Source organism: Scyliorhinus canicula, chromosome 9 (genome assembly GCF_902713615.1).
Source record: "Scyliorhinus canicula chromosome 9, sScyCan1.1, whole genome shotgun sequence".
NCBI lineage: Eukaryota > Metazoa > Chordata > Chondrichthyes > Carcharhiniformes > Scyliorhinidae > Scyliorhinus > Scyliorhinus canicula.
This window is the reverse complement of record NC_052154.1, coordinates 134,363,218-134,383,549: the sequence shown is the minus strand read 5'-3', so window position 1 is coordinate 134,383,549 and position 20,332 is coordinate 134,363,218. Positions and strand designations below refer to the sequence as shown.

Genomic DNA, 20,332 nt, shown 5'->3' with positions numbered 1-20,332 from the left:
TTGATTTGATTCCCGGTTTGGGTCACTGTCTGTGCGGAGTCTGCACATTCTCCCTGTGTCTGCGTGGGTTTCCTTTGGGTGTTCCAGTTTCCTCCCACAAGTCTCAAAAGACGTGCTTGTTAGACGAATTGGACATTCTGAACAGGTGGCGGAGTGTGGTGACTAGGGGATTTTCGCAAGAACTTCATTACAGCGTGTTGTTGAAAACTCACCACTATTCTTAGAAGTCCCCCGATACCAAAAAGGGCCGACATTCTAAATGGTGAACAGGGATTCTCACATCCTGACTCCTGTGCAGGCTTCGGTGGGTGCTATTCAGGTCAAACAATGTTTTCAAGTTATCCCCCAGTATAACCCATACATTCACAGAAGATTTCATCTACTTACCACTTAGTAGCATTGATCCTGGGTCCCACATTGCTAAGTAAGTAAAGTAGATTTAGGAATAACCACTGTTTCAGGTTAAAACTTTTAAGTTATTTTATTATTATATATTTTTTTCTTTTAAAAGCTGCAATCACTGTCTTTACAGAAAGGTAAAAAGATCTTGCTTCTGGTTGGTTGAAGGGACCTTCAGGCCCACCTTGACAATCAATCTTCTTTAAAGTCTGGTCTTCTTTAGATGTATTCACTAGTTAGCTCGGTTTCTATGCTCTATCTTTCCCATGTGCCGAGCTGTGAGAGCTGGCTCTGCTGGCTGTCTCTGAGCTGACTCTGCCTGCTCTTTAAATTCTGATCTTCCTTAGATGTATTAGCTGTTTTAGCTCGGCTACTTGGCTCTACCCCATGACCGAGCTGACTGTAAGCTGACTCTGCTTGCTTCTCTTGTTCCTTCTCTGCTTCTCTGAGTTCTCTCCGAATTCTGGTAGTTCCTGCTCTGGTCTCTGGGTTTATATTCTCTTTCTAACAGTTATTAAGTTTTCATGACTTTATTGTAAAGTAACTTTTATTTCACTTGGATTATAAAAAGTATCTTTGACCTAAACATTCTAATACAACTAAGTATTCATTTTGACATGACCTCAGGTCTCTGATTACATTGTTTTCTTTGTGATGTTCAAAGTTCCTTTGTGATATTCAAAAATGCTTTGGTTTCAATAGGGGTGTGAATTTTGGTTCCTGTCATTTCTATAGTTTTATTTTCCAATTGTGTCCCCAGCTCATAATTTTGACTTTGATTTTGTCTTTAAATTATGTTTCTCGTAGACTGATCGTCTCCAATTTTCTTTAATTTACCTGGTGTTAGCAGAATTTCACACCTATATATTTGTCTCCCTAGTCATTCTTTTCTATCTGCTGATTTTACTTCAATGAAGGTGTGAATCATTGCTTTTGGCGTAATGCTAAAAATCCACTTGGTTATAACTTGAAAGGTTTACATTTATCACCTAGCTCAACTGAAACCCTCCTCCATGCTTTTCCAGATGCTTACTAAGATGGTTAATTTCAATGAAGGTGTGAACCATTGTTTTTAGTTTCATACAAGAATCCTGTTTGCCTGTTTGGGAGAAAGAATCTGCATTTGATAATCTTGCTCTTTGCAGCTGCTGTTAACCCTTCGTGGGATCTTTCCCTGTATCCTCTCGTGTTTAAATCAGGCATTGCTAGACTTCCATGTTTCAAATGACACACCTTTCCATATTACCAATTACAAGTGTTAATGTAAGCCTACTTGTGACACTAATAAAGATTATTATTATTATTCAAAAAGACAAGTTCACATCTGCCCCAATTGGGAATGTGGAAAAAAGACCATTTTTTCATTGCTGAGTTATAAATATTTTCCTTTTCTTACCCCTCCTTTCTAACCCCTTGGTGTTTTCTTTATTGGCTGTGGATAAGTGGATAAAGGGTGAAACAGGGGAAAAGTGGAAGTGATTTGAGTGAAGTTCCAACTTCAGTGTCCCCTATCGCTAGCATAGCTCTCCGAAGCTAGTGACATTATCATCCCTATCACAGTCCAATGAAGCAGCTTGGAACAGGCCAGTGATGTGCTGTTTCAAGGCAGCAGACCTACTGATGTGACAATCTTGATGGGGCGGGGAGGTTCAGCATCTGCAACCAGCTGAGCAGAACCTGGAGAGGTTCTGCCTTTGGCCCTACCTAACTATCTTCAACACTACTGTCTGCTCATGCTCTCTAACAAACTGAGTCACCAACCCCAAGTAACAGTCCAACAGGACCCGCTGCCAACTGAGCATTTGTGTTGGTGCCTGGTAAGGATATGTCCTGTGACAGTGCACCCCGGAAAGAATCATCTTCCTGATAAATTGTCATCTGGAAAGTCCATGGACTGCTGTTCTATGCATGGAGGTCCATGAAGGAGAGAATGAAGATTCTCTCTTCCCGCTACTTGTCAATGGGATTTCCCATTGAATCCACCCCATGCTGCCGGGAAATCCACAGGTGATGGTGTGCTGCCAGCAGGAAAAGGGAATCCCGGCGACTGGATAATTCTGGCCCCAGCCACAATGACTGAGTCTGGTAAAGTTACCGTACTCCCAGATGCCCATAGTCTGCGTTCTCCTTTGAGGGGAAGATCTGTCTGGTGGTGGTTTAACCTAAGGATCACCACACCTCTGGCAAAGGACAAGGTTGCGAAGGCAGGCCTTCATGCAAGATGGTGGGTCAGGGATCTGTAATTTTGTCACCAACCAGCTAGCTGTAAGGTCCCAATTTCTCTTTCTCCACTGGTCATGGACATGGTGATGCCACTGATCTTCGTGGCTGCCTACTTTCTCTGCAGTGTTAGCTGCACCATCCACCTACCTCAAGTTCTCTTTTCTTCCTTGTGTTCTGTAATTGCTGGGAGTGACAGAACCATGTGTGTGTGTGAATGTCTCCACCTAATGTTGGTGAATGTGGCTATCAGGTGGATGCATTACATTGCATAAGGATTAGGGTAAATAGCAGTGATGGATAGATAAGAGAGGTGAGAAAGTGAGCAAAGGGTTTCTTCACGTGGATATGAGGAGTGTTATATATAGATACATACTTGGAAGATAGGAGCATGAGGAGGCCTTTTGTCCCTTCGAGCCTGCTCCGTCATTCATCACAATCATGGCTGATCATCCAACTCAGTAGCCTAATCCTGCTTTCTCCCTATAGACTTTGATCCCATTTTCCCCAAGTGCTATATCCAGCCACCTCTTGAAAATGTTCAAAGTTTTAGCATCAACTACTTCCTGTGGTAATGAATTCCACAGGCTCACCACTCTGTGGGAAGAAATGTCTCCTTATTTCTGCCTGAAATGGTTTACCCTGAATCCTCAGACTGTGACCCCTGGTTCTGGACACACACATCATTGATAACATATTCCCTGCATCTACCCTGTCTAGTCCTGTTAGAATTTTATACGTCTCTATGAGATCCCCCCTCATTCTTCTGAACTCCAGTGAGAATAATCCCAATTTAGTCAATCTCTCCTCATATGACAGTTCCGCTATCCCTGGAATCAGTCTGGTAAACCTTTGCTGCACTCCCTCGAGAGCAAGAACATCCTTCCTCAGAGAAGGAGACAAAAACACTCACAATACCCCAAGTGTGGCCTCACCAAGGCCCTGTACAATTGCAGCAACACATCCCTGCATCTATACTCAACCACTTGCAATGAAGGCCAACATACCATTAGCCTTCTTTACCGCCTGCTGCACCTGCATGCTTACCTTCAGTGAATGGTGCACAAGGACTCCCAGGTCCCGCTGAACACTCCCCTCTCCCAATTTACAACCATTCAGGTAGTATTCTGCCTTCCTGTTTTTGCTTCCAAAGTGAATAACCTCACACTTATCCAAATCATACTGTTATGAAATAGGTTTGACAAGACAGCTTTGGACTGGTGTACACTACAGAAACGCCATAAACCTATAACTCTAATCATCTGCCCTGACCTAGTTAGGTCGCTTGAGCGCTTCCTGCACTGAGTACGGGACAAAGTAGTCCTGCTGCTCACCACCTCAGTGATCTCAAAGTACACCTTTGTAGTGATAGCAGCAGCTTTCTTCTTGATACTGGGGAGATTATCTTCTACTTCAGCCAGGAGCACGTCAAATGGTATTGTTAAATGGTGCATAGCCTTTTAAGATCTTGAACTTGAAAGTTTACTAACTCTTTACAGGACCGCCCAAGTCCTTCAAAATCCAATTTGGAATTGACAATGTAAAAACCCAATGTGAGATTGCATCATGTCCAATTAGCTGATACACATTGGGGACACAAACCTAAAAATAAGATAATCTCCCTGTTGAAATCGGATGCTATGACAGGTCAAAGCTTCTTCAGCTATTGCCTGTCTCCTGCTCACTATAGCCTCTCAATTATTATTGGGTCCAATAACCTACCTGTCCTTTTATCAAGTCAGATTAAAAAGCTGATAAACCTTCTTTGGTTATTCTGCTATAATGAGTAGGTTTCACACCAACTACAAACTGAAAATGCTCTTGAGAATTCAGACTGTATGATTTATTGTGGAACTAAGCAATTAATAATTAGTAATCTACTTCAATTGACACGTTAATATGCACTTAAAGAGTAGGGAATTACTGTCGAAATCTCATTTATTTAAAAGCCACTTAAGTAGTTAATTCAGGGAGTAAATCTGAAGCGTTGTGAAATGAATTTTGGACCATTGCCATACGCTGGATGGTTGTTATTGAAGGTCAATTCCAACTATGTACATCAGTCTCCTGAATAACCGAAGAAAAGCTTAAAACTTAATAGGTAACATCCCCTTCCAGTGTGCAGAATTACTAAGGTTATTATTTATCACAGTTTCACTAAATTCTGAGAATTTTCTTTACATCCTCACACGTGGACGATTATGCGTGGGTTTTGTCAGCAGGGAATCCATTTTTCTTGCAAACAAAGATATGTTAGTTAACTCTTTTAAAATCTTCACACTGACCTGTGATTCATTAATTCCTAGTAAAGGATTGTGTTTTTTGAATTAAATCTCCTGTTTATGAAGGAAATTATTTCATCTTTATTCTCATTATTTTACATTGTTAGAGCTACTTGTTGGATCCATGGTTTTCTTGACCATAATGGTATATTTTTATTTTGCACCACAAAAGTGTAAAGTTGAATACCACAATCCAGCTGTGGATCCAGGTTCTGGTATCTGCCCAGACTGCTCTCTTCATACTCTAATCTTGTTATAATGTCTCTAGTTTTACTTATTGGAATGGAGTGGTTCTAACTTCTGACATTTTTATTCATGGTGGGGGAGTAGAATTTGGTTGGTTGTGGACCATTATTATTGGTTCCTTAATATCTATGGATATGCCTACAAGAAATCTACTCACATAGGCCTAATGCCTCCTACAGTCCTGATGAATGAAATTTCTGTCACAAGTGTTACTGTCCTGCACTTTTAGATGGGGTATCTTTTGTTTTGATTACTATTTCCAACTGTTTATTTTGCTACATTGTGCACTCAATCTGTGTAGTGAACACATTTTAGTGGGTGGATTTCTGCGATATGATCTGAAAACATTCTTCTGGTGGCTGCTGGCCAGATGGGAGTCTTGGGTGTCTTCCATGATTGAGTAACTGGGTGTACTCTTCACTATATACCCTTTTCTTAGAACTTGTGTAGTGGGTTTATGACCAACCAGCCAGGCAATCTGCGTATTGTCCACTGGTTGAACTATCACCCTTCAGTGTCCCTGAAAAGCTTCTTGGGTTTCCCATTTGATGCAGTTGATGAATAAGCAGTCATAAATGTAGAAGTGTTATGTAGGCTGCCTTTGTTGAGCATTTAGTTTCCTGCTAGGTTTTCTATTGCTAGCTGCTACTCATAATCATTGGGTGTTGCAAAATTTGGCCAATAGGCACCACAGGTAAAGAAGTGTCTGCCCCTGCTAAGGATTGCAATCCACTGATGAAGTTAATCAATTCTGGCTTTGTAGTACAATCCTCTGTCTGATGGTGGGGATGCAAATGTCACCGTGGGCTCAATTTGAGTGATACATTTTCTATTAATAATTGCAATCCTCTCATCAAATCTGTCAACACAACATGGGTTCAGCTATATAAGCACCAGTGTTACATTACCTTCCTTATAGAAGAAGTATGTCAGTCATCAGCTTTTATTCCTTGATTCCTGATCTTATGTTAGGAAGACACTTAGGAAAGTAAATCCCATCTTCCTCAGTATTGGTTTTTTTTTCTAAGTAACTTTATTGAGATTTTACAGTTTATAAAATAATGCAGCAAGGTTACAAAATAATGTAGCACCAAAATCAAGTAAGGGGCAAAAACCCAGAAAAGGCTTCACCAACAAGCACAGTATGGAACAGGAGAACAACACTACAACTGCACCCAACACAACTTTCTCTTTACGGATACCAGACCGTCTGCACCTATGATAGCTGGAAGAGAAGCAGAAATTAAGCAATTTAACACCAAGCTGAGTCAAAAGATCGTGAACACGAAGCCTCAAGGAACAGGGCCCAAGTTAGCTCAGACAACGCAACTAATAGTTACAAATACTGGGTGGGGTGGCGTGATGTGAGTGCTGGAGCAGTAGCATTTTCACGTGCACCGGCTGTGTTTGTCTTTTAATCCGTCATTTCACCGTGATTCGCATGTCATACTTGTTTTTTCTTAGTCTGCCATGTCCCTAGAAGTTCCTGATTAGCCTGAAAAAGCCAAGATGAAATGCTGAAATCCTCGTTTGTTTATGGCAGTTGGAGTAGGCTGGGGTAGGGCCCAGCTGGAAGTGGCGCAGTTGCTGCTGAACAGCTCTTGCCTTGACTGTGCTGTGTGCATTGGATAATGGCCGCCATTGAAGATGTTGCCTTGACTGAGAATTTAGGCTCTGTGGGACAGGTCATTCGAGCTTACTTCAGGGGATTGCAGGGTACATTTAGAAGAGAAGTGGGGGTGCATGAGAGGGTTCTTGCATTCAAACGAGCACTGTACCTGGTTAGGGGCTGTCTTTGTGTCGTCAACATTCTGCTGTTGGGTGTGTTGGGTGTCCTGAAGGGTTCGGGAGTTGGGGACGGGCTGGGTCTCACCCCTGAGCCTGGTCCCTGGCAAGAGATGTGAGATGAATTGTTGATTGAATTTGAGAATTGGCTGCCATGCTTTGGTAATCTTGATATGGAGGCTGGGCACATCTGATTCGATGGAGCACAATGTATCCAGTCTGCAAGGCGAGGGGTCAGTAGGGCGCATCAGAGACAGTACAGCAAATGTTCACTAGATTGCTCAGTGGGCTAAACAGCTGCTTTGTGCTGCAGAACAAGGCCAGCAGCGCGGGTTCAATTCCCGTACCAGCTGAGAATCCTGAATTCTCCCTCTGTGTACCTGAACAGGCGCCGGAATGTGGTGACTATGGGCTTTTCACAGTGACTTCATTGCAATGTTAATGTAAGCCTACTTGTGACAATAGAGATTATTTTATTTATGTATTTAGGATGAGAGGGTTGACAGATTTTTGGTGTGTCAATGAATCCAGGGATATAGGCAGCATGCAGGAAAGTGGAGTTGAACCACAAGATCAGCTGTGATATTAAATGGTGAAGCAGGTTCGACAGGCTGGGTCTACTCCTGATCCTTTTCTTATGTATTTATGACATTTCACGTGGTTCAAAATCAGAGATAATAATGATATGAATTGTAACTTTAAAATGGATAAATTCAGCGAATTGAGGCTGCAAATGAAGCAGATAGATTAGGCGAGATAAAAAGTTCTGAAGAGTCATACGGACTCAAAATGTTAACTCTGTTTCTCTCTCCAGATGCTGCCAGACTGGCTGAGTTTATCCAGCATTTCCTGTTTGTATTTCAGGTTAGACAAGATGTTCAGTGTTTCAGTAGATGGACAAGTGGTTTATCTTTTGAAATAAAATGCAGAAGAAATGAATACTGAAAATCGGAGAATAAATAAATATCACAAATTGAGGGAAAATGACCAGTTGTTTTGAACATTTTTAGAAAAGTGTGTATTGAAAACATCTGTTTGATTACTATCACAATGTGAACATAGAAGCTTACAGTAACTGCTAATTAATGTTTTTTGTTCATCAGAAATATTTAGTGGTTAAAGTTATGCCTGAGAGCACTCTCCGATTTTCCCTTTGATCTGAAGTTTTAACCCTTCGTTCCCCTGCTATTGTTGTATGTTATAGAATCGGCTGTTCAGGATGATCGATCTGGGATTTGAATTTTGTGTGTTGTGTGTTTTGTTTCAGTGCAACACTACTGTACGGATTCTATGATTCTTTTAAATAAATGTGTTAGTCTTTGTGATTAAAACAAACTTTCTTTTCTAGTTTGCAGCCCAATGTGAGGGTGAAAACTTTCTCCTAGCTCATTTCCATGAATGGCTGTCTGGGATTGGCCTTGTTATGTGTCGCATTCGGAAACTGCCTGTTGCAACAATTTTTACAACCCATGCAACTTTGTTGGGTCGCTACCTCTGTGCTGGGAATGTTGATTTTTACAATTCCCTGAAAAACGTAAGTATACCTTTGCAGCACTGGTGTATTTTCTATGGTAGGCACACTGCCTAGTGTCAAAGTGCACATGACATTTATGGTACAAAGGAAGTTTGCAACTACTTTTGCTGACTGAGCACTGAATGCTGCAAGGATTTGGCTCTGGGATTTGGCTGTAAATTCATCCAAGTCAAACTAGCACTGCATAAATTATCTTCAGAAGAGAAAAGGCTACTTTGTTTTCCGGACATAATAATAAAAAGAATTGCAAATCCTGGAACCATGGCACGAAAGCGTGAAAAGTACTGGAAGCACACAAAAGGCTCGTCAATAATTTTCTTCCGTTGGGACGTGCAATAACTTTTTAGTAGTTGTCTCAGCATCTAGTTCACCAAGACTAGTTTTACTCACTGCAAATGGAAACCCTCTACAATGGTGTCATGGTGAAACAGGAGGACACGTTCCTTCTGATCAGCTGGGTAATTACAATTCTGCTGTGGAGCCAAAGAGTTCAGCAGTGAATCACAGAACACTAAATCACTCACTCCATTTACTCCAAGTTGCTGTAAAAATAGTTACTTTTAGATGCAAGGCATGAACTGTTTCAATCATACTTCAGGTTTTAATGACTGAATTTGAATGTGACAAAACACTGGAGTGCTAATTGGTCTTGGCAGTAGCATAAAAATAGCTGGTGTTGTTTTGGCGTACGTTATAAGCTTTTTCCTGTGTTGAAAATTGCACAGGACATAAAACAGGTGTTCATTAAAAGGTTTGGACAAGTTAAAATTGTGCATTATGCCTTTTACATCTCTCCACATCCCAACCCTCTTTAACTAGCATTTTGCAGAAAGCCACATGACAGCCAGTTACTGTTGTTAGTTATTTTTCTCCAAACTCTGTATAATAGGTTACACCTCCAGAGGAAAGGGAACCAGAAGGATGTAGTCAGGCCAGTTTAGGCTGCCTGAGAGGTGCACTCTTGCCCACATCCTCAGCATCTGCAAAGAGAAGTAGCAAACCTCAGATTGGCTGATGTTATTGGTGGAAGCTGACTGACCCCAGTCAAGTGCAAATTAATGACTAACCATCAAAGCCTCATGTGAAAACACTTCACAGAAACATTCCCATCACACTACATCATATTAGACATGATGGCACATGGAAAAAGATAGATCATGGTGATCAGAACCCAATATTGCTTGTTCAGTTGCTCTTGATGCCGAGATGCCAGCAATCACTTCTGTAGACCCAGGCAAACTCACTAGGTAATGAAACAAAAACAGAAAATACTGCACAATTTCAGCAGGTCTGACAGCACCTGTGGAGAGAGAAAGAAGCTAACATTTTGACTAAACATTTAACGGTGGTTGTAATGTGGCATGGAGATTGCACATGTGCAGGAACAGTAACAGTTGTTTATGGCCTGAAACTTGCCCATCCGTGCAGTGCATTCCGCATGTTACAGTGCAGAATTCTGGCACCTGCTCCAGTTCTGCAGCACGGGAAACCCTTCACAAGCAACTTTTGCAGTACCATCTCCACTTCCAACAGCCATCAGCAACCCGATCAAATGCTTTCTGTATGTTCTTCATCCACAGGTCCCTTGCATGTAAACATAGTGTAGCTGGAGGCCTTATGGCCCTTTGTTCCGTTATGAGTTGTTGTGATCTTGGCCCACACTCTTCCAAGGTGTTGTTATGATCCGGTTAGGGACCAGTCACAATTTGTTTAAAATAGACAAAGTTTGATATTCAAGACACTTGCTAAGAGAATAATGCTACACGATAACAACACAATGGTTAGCACCTCACAGCGGCAGGGAACCGGGTTCAATTCGGGCCTTGGGTGAGTGTGTGGAGTTTATACTTCCTCCCTGTTTTGGTTTCCTTCGAGTGCTCTAGTTTCTTTCCGCAGTCCAAAGATGTGCATGTTAGGTGGATTGGCCATGCTAAACCTGCCCCTTAGTGTCCAGCCAGTGCAGGTTAGGGGGGGTTTGTAGGGATAGAGTGGGGGAGTGGCCTCAGGTAGGGTGTTCTTTCAGAGGGTTGGTGCAGATGTGATGGGCCAAATGGCCTCCTTCTGCACTGTAGGAATTATATGGCCCTGTTCCATGGGTTTTGAACAAACAAACGTAAATTTAACTGTACAAGATCAGAAAGCTAAAAATAATTTACAATATCTATCTTAAACTCTAATTTTCAGGGTTACTATGAGATACATGTCAATCACACTGCAATGAACAATAAATGGCAGATGCACCCAAGAATGATTCCACGGATTTCTCAGCAACTCTGTCAGACATCAGCAAACACTTGAGTCAATCAATCTCATTCAAACTCCAACACACCGATGAGTGATTCTAGTCTTTACACTCTAAATATCTCACTCTGGAATACTCTCTCCAAAAATCACTCCGACTCAGCCTGCGTCAACTACAGCTCACCTAACAAGGATTCAAACTTTTCTCCTCAGACTTTGTTCCCATGGATTTCCGGGTCCAGCACCAACTCACAAGTACAACTTCAGCTCTTCAGCCATGCTAAGTAAAACCCCACTGCCTCAAAAGGTTTTCCCGAACTGCCCTCAACACGGAGTTTCAACCTTTTGCTACTTTCAATCTCAAAGGTTTCTCCTGAGCCCTCACTGTGAACTGTAGACCTTCTGCTTGGATCTCCTTCCCTTGGTTTACTCCCTATTGGTGTTCTCCCCTTGGTGGCTTTTTCACTTGTTCTTTCGCGTTCCCTTTTCTGTAGTTACGGCCCTCTGCTCCCCAGTCACATGATTGGCATTTTGCGCCATCTTCTTTTTACTGAGGCTCACTGGGCCCATTCCAGGCTGGAGGAACAATAAATGCTGGGCTGCACATGCACTGAAAAGCCCGAGGTTTGTGAGGGCTTGGTGTTCCCAGTCCTCACTCAACAATAAGCTATGTTTTTGGATCTGGTAACACGGTTCTTTGAAAGAACTGTTTCAGTCGTCCCACTTCTGAGCTCGTCACCTTGGCCTGCGAATTTTTCTACGTTATGTTTTTCTCCAAATTTCTTGCAAAAAGGTTCTATTAAATATGTCACTCTTGCCCTTTCAGGTTGTATACTCCAATCATAACTCACTGCATAAAAACAAAATCTGTGTCCTCTGATCATTTTGTCACTGGAAACTATTTCTCCTTATTTATTCAATTAAATCTTCCCTTATACTTCAATGCTCTTAGAAGAACACTCCCAGCTTCTCTAGTCTCTCCATGTGACAGAAGGTCCTCATCCATGGATCTGTTTTAGCATCTCTCCTCTACCCTTTCAAATGCCTTGATATAATTTCTGAAGCCCAAAATTTGCACATATTATTCCACTTGAGGCCTGCCCAGTGATTTAGAAATGTGTAGCACAACTTGCTTATTGTTTTACTCAATGTAATGATGCACTTTCACAGACTTCATTAGTGAGCATAAAAATAATTTTGTGGCTGTATCTAGCTTCCAAAATGTCTCTGTCCAGGAGCCTTTCTCACCATGGGGTGATTCCACTCCGAATCCCGATTGGTCGCCAAGGCCATGTGAACTTTACTCTTCTCTGTTGGCTTTAAAGGGCGCACCCCCATCTCCCCCCCCGGCCGCATTTCCATCTTCAATAATCAATTCACTCAGTCCTAAATACTATCTAAATATTATGCACATGGTTTGGACACTTATAAATCAAGTCTTTGAGGGAATTTTCTGTTTCTTGTAGAGCAGCGTAATTCTGTTGTGTGAGGTGATTCCACTGAATTAATGTTAACAGGAACCGCAATAACAGGCACTCTTCTGACACAGGCGATTCATCACTATTTGCTGCCACAGAGATATCAGTTATGTGAATAACAGGTCGATCAGGTACTTTGGTGCTTAAGGGTTCAATAACATTCTTATGCTACACCGACTGGTGGAGCGTCTTTCAACTCCTCAAATAGTTCACGTGTTTACGAACAATCCATCCTCCACGTCCACTTGGTATGAAAGGTCATGCAGACAATCATTCCAGGGATGCAGATTGATCCACTATGAAGTTTCTCACATGTAGGGTTTCATTTGCCATAAATGATCATGCTGTATTGTGCGAACCATGGTTTGCTTTTTGACTCCTTTGGCTGGTTCCTACCCTCCCTGGCAAATTTGGAAACATGAGACTCAGTCTCATTCTGAGATGAAGTTTCATTAGCAGTTTTGCTGGTGGAATTCCTGCAGTGTTAGGATAGCTAAGGAGGAATTGTGAGATTTTAGTCGCCCAAGGCTCCACCTGACAGTTTCTTTAGGCCAGACCTGAAAGTTGGGTGGCTCTTTGAGCTGGTCTGTTCGATGCTGGGTCGTACAGCGCAGTTTTTATGTGTTTAATACCACGGAGATCGGTGAAGTTACAGTAATAAGGTCTACCTTGCCTGTTTTTAGATTAAATGCCGGAATCATAGGTGCTGGGCTCTTCCACATTGTATGCATGTAACATCTTAGTTAATCGATTACTTGGCGATCTTGACTTAGCTCTGCTTTATCAAATGCCCTCTTTTGTGACAAGAAAACACTCAGCCGACTTAGACCGATATGACTCAGGAGTGTGGTTACTTCCACATCAGTACCATTCCACTTTCAGCATTACTGGCTGATTGCCTATTCTGTGCCTTTCTGTTTTGTTGGTGGATGAAATTGTTTCCTGCTTCGTGACTGTTTCAGCGGTTTAGGCACCATAGCTAGCTGCAGGTTCCTGCCCTAACTGGTGAATGGCACCATTTTGTGCACTTTGCAGCTCTTGTGCACCTTTTTCATGGCTTTCCAGGGTCAACACCATTTCCATTGCTTGTTTAAAATTTATAATGACCTTTGGAAGCAATTTGCGTTGAAGAGCGTTGTTGTTCACACCACAGACTAACGTGTCCCGCAACGTGTCATTAAGGGTGGTTCCAAAATCACAATACTCCAATAATTGCTTCGGTTTAAGTCCTGATTGATTCGCCTGGGGCGCTCATCCTCAAATTAAATTTGAATCTGTCGAGTATGACTGACAGTTAAGGTTGCAATTGAACCTTCACTAAATGCACTTTCACAGACTTCATTAGAAATACAAAATAATTTCTCAATAAGAATTATATAGCAGCCTCATGGCTGTTGCTCCGAAACATCTCCTTGTCTCGGAGCCTGTCTCACCATAGGGTGTTTCCACACTGAGTCCTGATTGGTCACACAGGCCGTGTGACCTATACTGTTCTGTCTTGCCTTTAAGGGACAATCACCAGACTCGACTATTAATCACTGTTCCTGTTTGCTTTCTTTAATAGCTTTATCAACTTGTCTGCCACATTCAATGATTTCTGTATAGAAATCCCTTTGTCTTGGTTCCTCAATCCCTTCAGTCTTAGCTTGTTTATAGCCTTTTAATGCTTTCCAGGAACTTTCCTTTAATTGAAACGAAAGCTGTGAGAATTTAGGATGAACTTTTATCAACGGATGTTTAATGACTGAAGAGAATAAAACAATTAATTGAAATTTGATTTACGTAGTTTTCCTCTCCTACCAGTTGTATAGTCCCTGTGCAAATGAGATTAGACTGGAAAATTGAGTGCTTTCTTGGGATTCAGATGGGTCTTAAATCAGGCAGTCCAAATTAATAGATTGATGAAAGGTCATCGACCTGAAAGGTTAACTCCATTCCCCACTCTGTTCTTAGATGCTGCCAGACCTGTTTATTTCCAGCATCTGCTGTTCTTATTTCCGATTTTCAACATAGTGTTTTGATTTTCTAATCCAAATTAGAACTGATTTGCTACTCAAAAAACAAAATCACCCCTAATAACGTTTTGTTAGACTATTATCTATTTAAACATTTCAATCTCCAATTTCTTCTCACCATTGATTGGACTTCTTTCTCCCTTTTATACATCATTAGTTGTAGAAGATAGTGAGAGGTTCACACAGAATGAGAGGAATTTTGTCTGCTGGGTATGCCCACTACTTGAAGATTGCATGACTGAGTTGGGTAGGTAAGGGAGGATTTGATGGTTCAGTTTGATTAAATAAATGGACCCAGCTGCACTCTTCCTGTCCTTCATATGCTTCACTCCATTATTTTTTGTTTGTATCAGATTTTCGTGCTTCACTATTTTCTTCATAATTTGTTTTATTATCTAAAACTATGCACTTATTTCATAGCTTGTTTCCTCTCTTGAAACAGTTTGATGTTGACAAAGAGGCTGGATCAAGGCAGATTTACCATCGGTACTGCATGGAACGAGCCGCTGTCCACTGTGCTCATGTGTTCACCACAGTGTCCGAGATAACAGCCATGGAGGCTGAACATCTGCTGAAACGCAAACCAGGTGAGTTGACCTGAGTCGCTGTTCTGCTCGACAGATTTCCCCCCATCTCTCCTAAACATACTGATCTATGAGGTTACACCGCCCTCCAGAAACCTTACCCAGGGGAGTGACATTTTTTAAAAGATTAATTTGTGTGATGTGGGTATTGTTGACTGGGCTGATATTTATTGTCCATCCCTAATTGCCTTTAATTGAGTCACTTGCTAGACATAGGCCATTTAAAGGTTAACCACATTGCTGTGGATCTCAAGTCACATGTCCGCCAGACCAGGTAAGGATGGCTGATTTCCTTCTCTCAGGAACGTTAGCTGGGTTTTTACAACAATCAACAATGGTTTATGGTCATTGTTGGACTTTTCATTCCAGAATTTTTTTGAATTAAAATTTCACCATCTGCTGTGGTGGGATTTGAACCTGGGGCCGCAGCGCATTACCTTGGTCTCTGGATTACTAGTCCAATGACAATGCCACAACGGCATCACCTCCCCAATGAAAGTGCCTAGCTGGTGAGTGCTGACGTGTTATTTAATAGAAGTGGGGAATCACAAATGAGCCTGATCTTGTCCTCAGCTGATGTCATCACACAGACACGTCACACCTTTCAGCAATTTTTTGTACTTTTGCTGCTTTCTCTACCCAGTCATTGGCCAAAGAGTCCAATTATAGTGCCTCAGTGCCAGTACAGCTGTGATCAACGAACCCTGCACAAGCCAGTGGTTGAACCTGGGCCTTACTGACCTGCACCTGGGTTGGGCACAAAAGAGAATTTTCTTTGATTTAAAACTATGTGAATATTTATTATCATAAAACAGAAAAAGTTGGAAATAAAGTTAATGTTTCAGATGACATTTGTAATCGACCCAGCTGATCAGAAGGAATGTGTCCTCCTGTTTCACCATGACACCATTGTAGAGGGTTTCCATTTGCAGTGAGTAAAACTAGTCTTGGTAAACTAGATGTTGAGACAACTACTAAAAAGTTATTCGACCACAAGTTAATTCAGTTTCTCCCTTCACAGATGCTGCCAGGCTTGCTGATTATTTCCAGCCTTTCCTGTTTTCAATTTGAATTTGTACCATCCGTAGTATTTTGGTCTGGTTGGACCACCGTGAACTAGTCACATGGAAGCATAAATATTGCAAATGTTGGAAACCCTTAACGTATTCGTCACAATATTATTCTCTATCACAACTACAGATTTATTCTGTCTTAAATTTCTCTGCGTATGTTTTCTAGTTGATTGTTTTCTGTTATTCAGATGTGGTCACTCCCAATGGACTCAACATAAAGAAGTTCTCTGCGATGCATGAATTCCAGAACCTACATGCACGCAGTAAAAGTCACATCCAGGAGTTTGTCCGGGGGCACTTCTATGGGTAAGTTTCAAACTTAGTAAACCTGCGGGCACAGTGTAAGGGTGGGGAATTGGTCTCATTTTATGTTGTAGTGGGTTCACCTTGGAGATGGAAGGGTGAAGAGAATGTTAACTCAACCATATAACCATGAAAAAGTTTCCTCAAGAATCTTTTCTGGAACATCTGCTCAAAAATAACGTTGAGACACCTGAAAGCCACAGCTCCACGTATTCCAATGATTTAAGCTGACATTTTGTTTGCTAACCATTTTAGCTGGTATTGTTCCAGTGCAGTTACATAACTGGTCTGGTTTAGGGGCTGGTTTAACACAGGGCTAAATCGCTGGCTTTGAAAGCAGACCAAGGCAAGCCAACAGCACGGTTCAATTCCCGTACCAACCTCCCCGAACAGGCGCCGGAATGTGGCGACTCGGGACTTTTCACAGTAACTTAATTTGAAGCCTACTTGTGATAATAAGTGATTTTCATTTCATATAAGGTATTATATGGCAATGCTACAGCCCTGATACCATGCATTTCCCTCACTGCTACATCCACTTTGCTGAGACCGTCACTTGGAATGAGCATCATGTGAAATGATAAATGCTTATACTGATTCTGTCAGGGGGTGAAGGTGCTGTAAATATCTATCATTGAGCAGCAATACATATCTTTTTCCCTTTGATGTTTTGAGCACTGGAAACAGTGAGGCCATTTATATAGTCAGAAGAAACATTCAGGATCTTGTTTCAGTGAATGTGGCACAGGTGCAGCCGAAGGTGCCCTGTGTTGTTTAAGTTTTGCTTCTCACTCTTTGAAGAAGTTTCCCTCTTACAGTTTCCAGTTGTGACTCAGTTGGCAGCAAGCCTACCACTGAGTGACAAGGTTCTTTGTTCAAGTCCACTGAAGGATTTAAGGATGGGAATCAAGGTTGATACTCCTGTGTAGTGCTGAGGGAGCATTGAATTGTCAGAGGTGACGTCTTTTAGGTGCAATATTAAACTGAGGCCCCATCTGCCTGCATAGGTAGATGTCAAAGAACCAGGGCACTGCTTCAAAGAAGAGAAAAATTTTCTCTCGGGTGAACTATCCAATATTTACCCCTCACTTAACATCCCCAAAAAACAGTTTAACTGGTCATTAACAATTGGTTGTTTGTGGGAGCTTGCTGTTTACAATTTGGGTGTCACGGTTCCTACATCACCACAATGATTACGTTTCAAAAAGTAGTTCTTTGGCTGTTAAGCACATTGAAATATCCTGCAGGTGTGGAAATACATGTAAACCTTCCTTTATCTTGGCCAAGATCAAAAACTGGTTGTGGGAGTAATCGTGGCTACAGCCTTCTGGTCTCAACATCGAATTCAACAACTTCAGATGATTAGCTCTACCCCACCTCGACCCATTTGTTTTCATCCCCTTTCATTTTAACTGTCTTTTACCACTGATTTCTCTCTTGTCTTTATTTATATATTTATATTTAACCCCCCCATCTTTTCCACCTTTCCTTGCCCTTTCACCCCTTTGCTTCCCCCTTCCCCTCCCTCCACATCTACATCTGTCACAGTTTACCCTCTGATATTAGTTTCTCGGCTGTTTGGCCTCTCACACCTTTTGTTCTCTCACACCTTTTGTTCTCTCTGGGGACTGCCATTAGCACTCTTTCTCCTTGGTTTCTGTGGCTAATAGCACCCCGTTTCCCTGGGTTTCTGTGGCTATGACTCATCTTTCATTCTCACTCCACTGTATAAATATTTCCCACTTTCTCTGTCTTATAGCTTTGGCAAAAGTCATCTGGACTCGAAACGTTAACTCTTTTCTTTCTCTACAGATGCTGCCAGATCTGCTGAGATTTTCCAACATTTTCTCTTTGGTTTCAGATTCCAGCATCTGCAGAAATTTGCTTTTATCTGGGACCCTTTGTCAGCCTTCATGGAAAGGGTAGCATCAGCCTTAAGAGGCCCAGGTCCAGCAGAACACCCCAGTGGCTGATGGATCTGTGCTCTGACCTGAACTCTGTTTCTCTAGTCATGGGTGCAGTGTAGAAATGGGTAGATGAGATGGGAATGGGACAGCTTGACCCTACTCCACGCGCCCTGTCTTCTCAATCGGGCAACAACAGGGAGCAGGAGAGCAAGTCAGGCACTCAGGATTACTCACCCCAGGGCACTCCAAGGGTGCCCTGCCATCCATGTCCCCTCTGCCAGTGACCGCATTGCCACCAGCAGGTCATGCTGACACCCAGCAGACAGGATCGCTAATGCACCCAGCAGACAGGGGCGCTCTAAGCTCTGGAACACCAAAGGACATCCACCAAAGCTGGTTGTGGTTTTCCAGACTGCACCATGTGCATTAGTAGAAAAGGAAATATAAAGATGTTTTGAAGGTACACATATGTACCAACATTATAGATGGTTTTGGCCATTGTAAATACCTGTACACTTGCACTGTTAGGAAGTCTCCATGATTCTCATCTCGCTGCTAGTTGCACCAATGGTCATGGAGCATTAAAGGTTTTGGAATTTTGTCCTCCATCAGAGGCTGATAGTGACCTCCTGTAGAGTCATTTCTCTCATATAGAGACATGGAAAGTAGGAGAAGAGGAGGCCATTCAGCCCTTTGTGCCTGCTCCATCATTCAATATGATCATGGCTGATCATCCAACTCAGTAACCTGTTCCCGCTTCCCCCCCCCCCCCCCCCCCCACCCCCATATCCTTTGATCCATTTTGCCCCAAGAGCTAAATCTAACTCTTTTTTTCTTGAACACATATAATGTTTTGGCCTCAACTGCTTTCTGTGTTAGTGAATTCCACAGGCTCACCATTCTCTCGTGAGGAAATTTCTCCTCATCTCAGTCCCAAAAGGTTTATCTTGTATCCTTAGACTGCAACCCCTGGTTCTGGATACCCCACCATCGGGAACATTCTTACTGCATCTACCCTGTCTAGCCATGTTAGAATTTTATAGACTTCTTTGAGATCCTCCCTCACTCTTCTGAACTCCAGCAAAGGTCTCAATCTCTCCTCACCTATAAGTCTCGCCATCCCAGGAATCAGTCTGATAAACCTTCTCTGCACTCCGTCTATAGCAAGAATATCTTTCCTCGGATAAGGATACCAGAACTGCACATAATATTCCAGGTATGGTCTCACCAAGGCCCTGTATCATTGCTCCTGTTCTCTAATCCTCTCACTATGAAGGCCAACTTACAATTTGCCTTCTTTACTGCCTGCTGTTCCCAGGTCTCATTGCACATTCCCCTCTCTTAATTTATAGCCATTCAGGTAATTATCTACCTTCCTGTTTTTGCTACCAAAATAGATAACTGCTATTTATCCACATTATAGTGCATCTGCCATGCATTTTCCCACTCACTCAGCTTGCCCAAATCACACTGAGGTATCTCTCCATCCTCCTCACAGCTCACCCTCCCACCCGACTTTGTGTCATTTGCAAATTTGGAGATATTACATTTAGTTCCCTAATCTAAATTATTAATATATATTGTGAATAGCTGAGGTCCTAGCACCGATCCCTGCGCTACCCCATTAGTCACTGCCTGCCATTCCGAAAAATTATTCCTACTCTTTTTCCAACCAGTTTTCCACCATCTCCATACACTACCCCAATCCCTTTAATTTTACACTCTAATCTCCTAAGTGGGGCTATGTCAAAATCCTTCTGAAAGTCCAAATAATTACATCAACTGGCTCCCCCTCATCAACTCTACTAGTTACATCAAAGGGTTCCAGTAAATTTGTCAAGCACGATTTCCATTTCATAAGTCCATAGCTATCCAATCCTGCCACTGTTTTCCAAGTGCTCTGCTATAAAATTGTTTAAAATAGAGTCTAGAATTTTCTCCACTACCGATACCAGGCTGACAGGTCCATAATTCCCTGTTTTCTCTTTACCTCCCTTTTTAAATAGTGGGGTTACATTAGCTTGGTTTCCTTCAGTTTCTCCCTCTCATTAAACCCTCTGTTCCCCAACGTTTCTGCGATTTATTTGTGTCCACCTTAAGACAGACCCAAAGTATGTATTTTGTTGTGCAGCCATTTCTTTGTTCCCCATTATAAATTCCCATGTTTCTGACCTACAGTTGTCTTTACCAATCTTTTTCTCTTCACATACCTATAAAAGTATTTACAGTCCGTTTTTATGTCCCCCACAAGCTTACTCTCGTACT

At 42.1% G+C, this 20,332-nt stretch overlaps 1 protein-coding gene across 1 annotated transcript in view; it reads left to right on the top strand.

Moving 5' to 3' along the window:
- Nucleotides 1-20,332, top strand: part of LOC119971723 (glycogen [starch] synthase, muscle-like) — a 162,728-nt gene that overhangs the window by 38,156 nt on the left and 104,240 nt on the right. The window contains 3 exon segments of the mRNA XM_038807667.1: nt 8,281-8,466; nt 14,643-14,787; nt 16,046-16,163. Of these exon segments, the coding sequence (XP_038663595.1) occupies nt 8,281-8,466; nt 14,643-14,787; nt 16,046-16,163 (449 nt within the window).